The sequence below is a fragment of the Chrysochloris asiatica genome, unplaced genomic scaffold (assembly GCF_000296735.1).
Source record: "Chrysochloris asiatica unplaced genomic scaffold, ChrAsi1.0 scaffold00007, whole genome shotgun sequence".
NCBI classification, from domain to species: Eukaryota; Metazoa; Chordata; class Mammalia; order Afrosoricida; family Chrysochloridae; genus Chrysochloris; species Chrysochloris asiatica.
Genome location: NW_006408525.1, coordinates 10,399,676 through 10,409,955, shown reverse-complemented (window position 1 = coordinate 10,409,955; position 10,280 = coordinate 10,399,676). Strand labels below are relative to the sequence as shown.

Sequence of the window (10,280 nt, the reverse complement as noted above, 5' to 3'; positions counted from 1 at the left end):
CTTTCTCTTTAATAAAGTTTCCATTCAACAGGTCAGGGTGTAAGTGAGAAAATGTCATTCATGTGTCCCTAGGGTCCTTTGGGCCTAGCTTTTCTTTACAGTCTCCATCTACTATTTTTTTACTCTTAAATTATATGTTTGGTGGGAAAATTCTAAATGGGATTTGGAGAAATCACAATGGAAATAGTACAAGGAAAATAGTACCTAAGTGTGAAAACTTCGCAGGTAACAGAAGAGTCCCAACTTTTAAGGCCTCGTGCAGCCAGGCCGCCGACCCCGCCCCTTCCGCCTTGCGTCCAACGTCATATGACGCGGGGTGGTGTGGATCTGTATCGTTGTGCAGTCCCGGGTTTAGCTATCCGGGGTTGTGTGCGTAGGCTTCTTGCTTTGAAATGCAGCGGGATTTAGGGAGTTTTCCGTTGTCCCCAGCCGTGCGGGTGAAATTGGTGTCTGCAGGTTTTCAGACTGCTGAGGAACTCCTAGAGGTGAAACCTTCCGAGCTCAGCAAAGGTAACGATTCTCAAAGGCAAACTGATACACGGGCTGTGGTCGGCGCCGCCTCCATCGCTGCCTTCAGGTTTAGCCCAGTCACTACCAAAATTTTCCTGCTTCCTGCGACAGCGTTTACAAAGTGCAACGGCTCCGTGTTTTCCACTTAAAAATATCTGAGCGATTAGGACTATGGTCGAGGAAACGTTTACTGATTGTTTTGTTTGTTTCAGAGCCTAAGGATTATCTCATATTTAGAGAAAGATGAGGCTTTCTGCTCCCTTAAAGATTTACATTGTCGGAAACCCTGCACAGGGTAGCTATGAGTCGGAACAGACTCCACGGCACATAACAATAACAACAACTTTACTGAATTATTATGCCCACCCTATAGATGAGGGGAGTCCTGGTGTGGCGCTGTGGGTTAATGCACCAGACTGCAAAGCCGTTTGAACTTCAAGGTCGGCGTCAAGCTCACCAGAGGCTCCTCTAAACTAGCTCCTCTAAACCCATACAGGATCGCTATGGGTCTGAATCAACTCCACAGCACTTAACAACAACAACAATAGATGAGGAGTCTTGGTAGGCGCTGTAGGGTAAGCACTAAACTGCTAACCCCAAGGTCTGCGATTCGAACCCAACAGTTGCTCCTCGGAAACCTTATACAGGGTCACTAGCCCTGGTGTGGTGCAATGGTTTAATGTCCTGGACTTCAGTGTTGTTTGAACCGCAAGGTCAGTAGTTCAAGCTCGGCAGCTGCTCCTCGGAAACCCTATTAGAGGGTCGCTATGGGTTCGGAACTGATTCGACGGCACTTAATAGCAACAACAAATGAGTGGGAACCGACTTGACACTTAACAACAACATGACTGGACTGCAAGGTCAGTTTGAACTGCAAGGTCGGCTGTTCAAACCCACCAACTCCTCCTCAAAAACCCTATACAGGGTTGCTGTGAGTTGGAACTGACTCGATGGCACTTAACAACAACATAGAAGAGGAAATTGATGGGTGGTTAAGAAACTTGTTCATAATAATTAAATTTGGAAATACTGAAACTACCAGCTGCTCCGGGGAAGAAAGATGAGGTGTTCTGCTCCTGTAAAGATTTACAGCCTCGGAAACCCTGTACAGGGTCGCTATGGGTCGGAATCGACTCGTCGGCACTTAACAACAAAAACATTGATACCCAGAAAGACTGTAAATTTTCGCTGTTCCAATTGGGGAAAAAAAACAACAGGATTCCTGATAGGATTAGAGTGAGAAACTGATGCTTCTTTTAATGTGGGGGAAGTAGTGGAAAGGCGACATACCTTTTATGTAATCTCCCTCCCAATTTTTTTCAATCCCAAATTGTTCCTTAGCACTGTAGATTAAATGTTGTCAGAAACCTCTGTACATTCTGGATGTACAAAACTTGAGGCACAGAGAAGTGGAGTAATTGGCCCAAAGTCACACAGCAAGTGGTACAATCAGGATTTGCAAATCCAAGCACTCTTAACTCTAGTGTTTATGCCCATAAATTGGATTGTTATTGTTAAGTGCTGTTGAGTCTGCTCTGATGCATCACAATGCTTTCCAAGGAGCAGCTGGTGGGTTTAAACTGCTGACCTTGTGGCTGGTTCACAGTTCATTGCTGATCCCTACAGTGCCACACCAGGAATTAAGTAAATTGGATAGGAACTTAATTTCTTAAATGTTTATTACCACCATTATCATTTGTTAGCACCAAGTTCATAGTCTGTATCAACAATAGACTCAAATACAGCAATGATTGTATAGGTGGCACAGGACCAGGCAGTGGTGTGTTCTGTTTGTTATACCAAAACTGGCTCTACTGTACCTAACAACAGCAGTGTTCCAGCTCCAGCTCTGATTTACCAAACTTGCTAAGTGAAATCACCCTCACCATTGTTTCTTTAATCAGCTTGTTTTGTATTTACCATCCTTCTTCTCTGGCACATGTCAGATAGGAAGGAAATTATGTAGTTGAAAAAGCTTGTGTATTTAAGATAGTTGTACATAAAGTAATTATTCAATAGTTTGAAATAACATTAATTTCACACTAGTGTTTCTATGAAAAGTTTTTATTATGGATAATCCATATACTTCAAAGTTATACCTTATTTTAGGCAGGTTAAAGAAGTTAATTTCATTCTCTTCTAAAAAAATCATTTGTATACTTTATGAGAGCAAGATAATTATGTCATCATCGGACCAAAAGGGATAGTGAAAATGTTACTATTACATTTTTATTTCTCCTTCTGAGATAGTCTTGTGAAAAGCTCAGAGATGCTTTCTTTGAATTCTGTTTCTGAAGTAATGGATATATCTTTTTTTTTTTTTCTTAAATGTTTTATTGTGAATTATGTGATAGTTTACATGGGAGCACATTAGTTTTACATTCATTCTAGCGTATAGTCTCATTGCCATGGTTACAATCCCCTCCATGTAATCCTTCCCCTGTACCCCCCAGGTCTTCAGCACACAGTCACTCTCCATCTCTGGATCTAAAATCTCCAGCTGCTCCATCGCTCCACGTCATCATCTCTGGCTCCATTTCAGGCATCACTGCTTCTCTGGGTAGGGTCCCGCTCTCTGCTCTTCTCCCTTGATGGTCCTAGGGACCTTCGTTCCTAGACTGAAAAGTTAATCACTCCCCTCCTTGCTATAAAACGTCTCTACCTTTACATTTCCAACCCTCACAATCAGTTCTGATAACAATTACTCACTATTGTATCACAAGAGACCCATCTGCATTTCATTGCATCAGCCCTGCCTAGTCAGATTGAATACTACTCACTGGAGAGTCTACCTTCCTCCAGGCCCTCTGGATCTAGGTTCCCTCTTGAAAGCTTGTAAGCCAGTCACTTCTTGCCTTTGTAGCCCCCCGCCCCCCATTTTGGGTAGCCAATGTCCAAGTTGCCCATCCCTGTCTACTCTGTGTGTGGAGGGGGTGGGAATGATTCTTGTTGACCTACTGCTTCCATAGGTGTAGGTCAAGTTCATCTAATTGTATGAGAATACTTTTTTTTTTTCCCCCTCTTCTTTTTACTTCTGGTTGAGCTCTGATCATCCAGTCACTGAAGCCAGGGTAAGTGGGTTTTATCTGCAAGTGTGGGTGTTCTTATGCATATGCCCTCTCTTTTTATCAGCTGGACGCTTCACTCTCCACTCTAGTCCTCTGTGGCTATATCATTGACTCTGGGCCTAAGAGTCCCCAGGTCTTGCCACACTGCTGGCCAACCAGGTCTTCACCCGGGTTCATTGCTGTTTTTCCCTCACTTCCCCTTATCAGTGTCGAGCATGGTCACCAATCAGATTGTGTATTCCCATTGAGTCTTAGTCTTAGAAGGGGGTTTGCACTGAGGGGACCCGACCACTTGCCTTGATGTTTCCTGGGCAAGCATGTTGCTTGTTCTTGTAGTAACAGTTGGTCTGCCTATGTTGTTTTATATTTTTCCTGTAGGTCTTTCTTTCAAGAATTACCTTCTGTTCTTGTAGCCACTCCAGGTTGGTCTGCTTGTCCTTTCAAGTGGGAATTTCCCATCTCTGGGGATCTGGATGTGGTTCAGGCTTCCACCTATAGTCTTATGTATTGCAGAGGCTCCGCAGGAGCCAACTTGTTATTCCAATCAGTTATAGGCAGAAGACAGACTTACAAGCTTTCTATGGTGATGCATTTCGCTATTCCTTTCTCTCCTCCTCCAGTGTCTATTTCATAATATAATGCAAGGAAAACCAAGATTCAAAAGACAGCCAAGCATCTTAATATTATTCCCCCCTTTTCCACATTCCAACCATGGCTCGATCTCTGTATCCCAGAACCCTGTTGTTCTCAAGTTGTGCATATATCATTATTTACCTCTGTCTCATTTAGCCCATTGAGACTTGTCTAATTGTTCTCCCATCTGCTTTGTTCTTCCATTCCCCTCTCCCTACTTGTATATTGCCCCCTCCCTAGCACCCAAACTATCCTGTGTCTAATCCCTGCCCTGTGTTCCACCTTCCCCTCCCTCCCTTCCCTCACCCCCAACATCCCAATAATCAACAAAGAATCCCCCTCACCCTCCTTTAGTATGGGTTCTTTCCCTTAGTCTTTTACAGTAGTGGTCCTATGCAGTATTTCTCTTCTTGTGACTGACTAATTTCACTCAACATAATGCCCTCAAGGTTCATCCATGTTATGTGGTGGCTTGCAGCTTCCTTGTTGTTCTTCAAGGTAGCATAGTATTCCATTGTGTGTATGTACCACAGTTTGTTTGAAGTAATGGATATATCTTTTATGTGAAGACCAGGAGAACATAGACAAAATGTCTTTATTAACTTAAATAGAATGTCACATTTTTATGTTTCTCTATTCTTGGTATTTCTCTTGTTAACCCAAAAATTATAATTAAGACAACCCATCTGAGTGCCAACAAGTTGGTTCTGACTCATAACAGTCCTGTATAGGGTTTTCAAAGGAGCAGCTGGTGGGTTTGAACAGCTGACCTTTCAGGTATGCAGTCTAGTGTTCACCCTATGTACCACACCAGGAATGTTAGTTTTAAATCTCTAAAATCATTGTTTTCTCTTTATTTTACTTTCAGAAGTTGGGATATCTAAAGAAGAAGCCTTAGAAACGCTGCAAATAATAAGAAGAGAACGTCTCACAACTACACCGAGACCTGCTGGTACCTCTGAGTCAGGCAAGAAGTGTACAGCACTGGAGCTTCTCGAGCAGGAGCACACCCAGGGGTTCATAATTACCTTCTGTTCAGCACTAGATCATATTCTTGGAGGTGGAGTACCCTTAACGAAAACAACAGAAATTTGTGGTGCACCAGGTGTTGGAAAAACACAATTATGGTAAAATATTTTTCTCTTAAGGGTGGGCTTAATAATGTTTCATGTAAGTAAGTCTGTAGTCAGGAGAAAGCATATATTGACTCTACAGTTTATGTTTGTGTGTGTAAAAAAATAATTTGCTTTTGCCATTATTACAGTTGTTGTTGTTAGTGCCATCCAGTCAGTTTTACCTCGCAGTAACCCTGCATAGGGTTTCTGAGGAGTGGCTGGTGGGTTTGAACTGCCGACCTTGCAGTTCCAACTGACCTTGTGGTCCAGCGCATTATCCTGCAGTGCCATTGTTGTTAGGTGCCATCAAATCAGTTCCAACTCAGACCAACCCTGTGTAAAATAGAACAAAATCCTGCCCAGTCCTATACCAGCCTTACAATTGTTGCTATGCTAGAGCCCATTGTTGTAGCCACTATATTAATCTATTTCATTGAGTTCGTCATCTTTTTCACTGACCCACTACGAAGCATGATCTTACTTAAGTACCCATCTTAAAAAATAGATGCAATTATTTTCATTTAAAAACATGTTTCCTTTGTAGCCTGTAGTATGACCATTAAGGTACACAGGCTGTCTTCTGCTTTATTTTATATTCTTGAAGCTATAATTGGAAGTCAAATGTTTGAAACTAGACTTTTATATAATAAGAGAGAGTTCTGTTCCTACAAACCTAAAAACTCTTGTTGTAAAGTGCTGTCAATTCATAGCAACCCTGTATAGGGTTTCCAAGGAGCAGCTTATGGATTTGAACCTCCAACCTTGCAGTTCAAATCACCCTTGCTGTCCAGTGCATTATTATACAGCACCACACCAGGACTCTAAAATGAATTCTCATGCGACCTAAATGGGACTTGAACTCACAAATCCCCAGCTCCTAGAGACCTTGTATAGGGTTTCCAAGGAGTGGCTGATGAGTTTGAACTGCCAACCTTGTGGTTTAAACTGCCTTGCATTCCATTTATCCTACAATGCCACATCAGGACTCCTGAGTCTCCATTGTTGTTGTTGTTAAGTGCCATTGAGTCGGTTCCGACCCATAGCGACCCTGTACAGGGTTTCCGAGGGTGTAAATCTTTACGGGAGTAGAAAGCTTCGAAATGCTGACCTTAGGGTTCGCAGCCCGATTCGTAACCACTACGTTACCAGAGCTCCTTTAAAAATCCCTTAATCCTGGTCTTTTGGACACGGTTTGCCTCTAATCCAAATAGCAGTTGATTCCCATGTGAGTATCTGACGTTATATATCACTTTGAGAAATTGAGCAGTCAAGTCAGATCAGGTATCTACTTTTTGCATGTACTGCGTAGCGCTATAGGATAAGAACTGAACCAAAAAGTTAGCAGTTCAAACCTATACCAGCCGCTCCTTGGAAACCTATGCAGGGTCACTAATAAGTGGAAACCAACTCATCGACACCACAACAGCCCTTGTTTTCAGGGTTTCTTATTCAGGTAGTCTCTAAACTTTAAACTTTGTTGTCCAAACACCTTAAGAGATAGGAATGCAAAGTCTGGGGAAAGAAGGGATTTTTGCTTTAGAACCAACTTTTTCTTATTTCCATTGCTTACAGAGTATTACTGTAAGGGGAGAGTTGAACAGCTGTCTTTGTGAGAAACAACTAGATTGCTTGCAAAGTCCAGGCCTCACTTACAGCGCTCCTTAATAGGGATTACAAGAGGAAAATAGAAACTTCTGTTTGACAGAATAGGCCTCTAAAAGTACCTGCCTATAAAAGTATTCTTGGAGTCCTGGTATGGTGTAGATAAGCACTAGACTGTTAACCACAAGGTTGGCGGTCCAAACTCATCAGTTGCTCCTTGGAAACCCTATAGAGGGTCACTATGAGATGGAACTGACTCCATAGCATTTAACAACAAAAAGGATTCCCTTTACTCTTTTCTTTCCGCCTATAATATACAAATACACTTCTGAGAGCAAGCCATTTCATTTTTTAAGCTGTAGTGTCTGACTGGCAAGCAGTCCCACTTATGTAGTAAGTTAAAAATATCCTTAGCCTTATATGAAGGCAGTTTTAATTTGGTGTCGGAAAAATTGGTTTAAGAGTGTCAGTGTGAAATGTGAGGACATAAGTATTAGCAGGAGAAAAATGAGGCTTTCTGCTCCTGTAAAGATTTACAGCCTTGGAAACCCTATAGGTTGCTGTGAGTCAGAACTGACTCGATGGCACACCTCCACCACCACTGTGTATTAGTTAACTGAAAGTTGAAGACATCTCAAAATGCTTTGCTGGATTAGGTATTACTAATGCTTTATTTTTTTGGTTCCCAAGTTTTATTCAAGGGTTTGTACAGAATACTCCAAATTAGTGAATTTTAATCCTCATTTTACTCTTCTTCACGCTGGTTAATCTGGAAGTCATCTAATCAGATTTCTTTGCTGTCAACCACAATGCATAATCAATCTTGTAGATAATTATTCTTAAAATATTTTTTGTGAGCTATTTCAGATAATTTAAAAGACAGCTTGGAATCATTCTCTTGCTTCTTTCAATGGTTACAACCTTTTCTCCACCTAGATTAACTTTCTTTCTTTTTAACTTGTTAATTAATCATTAACTTTATTTTTTTAAAAACTTTTTAATTACACCTGAATGAAGAACAGATCATCAGTTTTACATTCAACAGATCGTATATCTTGCTTCAGTACAATGATTGCAGTTCCCTCCATGTACCATTATTTAACAGTATTTGCCTTTTTCACTTGACCTCTTGCATTATTCTCTGTCTTGCTACTTTTCATCTTTCCTCTGTCAACCTCTCGCTTGTTCTATGTTGCCTGCCCCATTACCCATGTTAACGTGTCTACCCCCAGCCATCCACCCCCCACCCTGGTTGTGGTTGTTGTTAAGTGTTGTAAAGTTGGTTTTGACTCATAGTAACCCTGTATAGAGTTTCTGAAAGTGGCTGGTGAGTTTGAACCACCACCCTTGTGGTTCAAATGACCTTGTTGGCCCAGTGTTAATCCTACAGTGCTACACCAGGACCATCATAAAATGTTTCTTTTATCAGGAATATTTTTCCTTAACTTTTTACAACATTGGTTTCATTATATATTTGTCCTTTTGTGATTGACTAATTTCACTCAGCATACTGTCCTTCAGGCTTATCCATGTTGTGAGATGTTATGCAGATTCAGCATTACTTTTCAACTTTGGGTAGTATTCCATTGTGTGTATATACCAAAGTTTGTTTAACCATGCTTCTGTTGATGAGCGTTTAGCCTGTCCCCATCTTTATTTGCTATTATGAGTAGTGCTGCATTGAACATGGGTGTGTCATGTGTCCATTTGTGTCACATTTGAAATGAAGGTGCCATGTCTTATTTCTTGAGGGTATATACCAAGTAGAGGATTGCTGTATTATATGGTATTTCTATTTCCACCTTTTTGAGAAAACACCATACTGTTTTCTACAGTGATCCGCACCATTTTACAGTCCCATCAGCAGTGTAGTAGGAGGGTCCCAGTCACTCCATACACTCATCAGCATTTGTTTTCTGCACTTTGCTATTAATGCTGTAGTAAGCACTTAACAACAACAACAAAGATGATATCTCATTGTTGTCTTGATTAGCAGATAATGGAGTCCTGCTGTGGCTCTGTAGGATAAGCCCTTGACCACAAGGTCAGTTTGAACTGCAAGGATATACAGGGTTCCTATGAGTTAGAACCAACTCACTCAACAACAATCACAAATGATCATGAACTTTTCTTTATATGTTTGTTGACCTTCTGAATGTCTTCTTTAGTGAAGTGTCTGTTCATGTTGTCTACTCATTTTTTAATTGGATAATTTGTCATCATTTTGTTGAGATATTGAAGTGTTCTATATATTTTAGAAAGTAGTCCTTTGTCTAATATGTTACTGCCAAACCTTTTTCCCAGTCTTTGGGTTCTCTTTTTACTTTTATGGTGAAATCCTTTAATGCACATGTTGTTGTTAAGTGCCATTGAGTCAGTTCTGACTCATAGCAACCCTGCATAGGGTTTCCAAGGAGCAGCTGGTGAATTTGAACTGCCGACATAGTGATTCACAGTCCAGTGCTGATCCTACAGTGCCACACCAGGAGTCCTTGATGCATATAAGTGTCTAATTTTTTGGAGGTCCCAGTCATCTATTTTGTCTTCTGTTTGTCTGTTTTCAGTTATGTAGTGTATTTATGCAGTGCATCAGAGCTCCTAAGTTTGTCCCTGTGTTTTTCATTGATGATCTTTTTAGTTCTAGGTTTCACAGTTAGTGTGGTATATTCTTTTATTTTTTAAGTCTCTTTTGGTTTCTTGTAGTTTTGTAGTTTTCTTTGTATAGGTCTTTTGTTTCTCTGGTTAGATTTATTCCTAAGTAAATATGAGTAAATGGTATTGTTTTCCTAATTTCTTTTTCAGAGCTATTTTTATTAGCGTATAGGAATCCAACTGATTATTGTTTATTTATCTTGTACCCTGCCACTTTGCTGAATCTTTCAAGGAGTTCCAATAATTTTCTTGCTGAGTCTTAAAGGATTTTCTCTGGATAGGAGTATATCATCTGCAAATAGAGGCAGTTTTACTTCTGTGCCAATTTAGATGTCTTTAATTTCTCTTTCTTGCCTTATTGGCTAAGATTATAATACTAGGATGGTGTTAACAAGCATCCTTGTCTGGTTCCTGTTTGCAAAGGGAATGCTTTCAGTTTCTATCCATTGAGAGCCATGTTGGGAGTTGGATTTATATATATGCTCTTAATTATGTTGAAGAGTTTTCCTTCAATTCTGACTTTTTTGTTGTTTTTTTTTCCCCTGTGTCAAACTTCTTTATTTCCCTCTAGTCAAGTTCTGATCATCAAGCCATCCAAGCTAGGTCAAGTGGGTATTATCTGCAAGTCTGGACATTCTTGCATGCCTCCCTCCACTTTATATCAGCTGGATGCTTCACTCTCAGCTCTAGTCTCCAGTGT

At 40.7% G+C, this 10,280-nt stretch overlaps 1 protein-coding gene across 1 annotated transcript in view; it reads left to right on the top strand.

Annotated features, from left to right (window-relative positions):
• Positions 1-390: 390 nt before the first annotated feature.
• RAD51C (RAD51 paralog C) overlaps positions 391-10,280 on the top strand; it is a 50,795-nt gene continuing 40,905 nt past the window's right edge. Inside the window, exons 1-2 of the mRNA XM_006832383.1 lie at positions 391-510; positions 5,080-5,338. Of these exons, the coding sequence (XP_006832446.1) occupies positions 393-510; positions 5,080-5,338 (377 nt within the window). The 5' untranslated portion in view covers positions 391-392. The remainder of the gene's footprint in view (positions 511-5,079; positions 5,339-10,280) is intronic.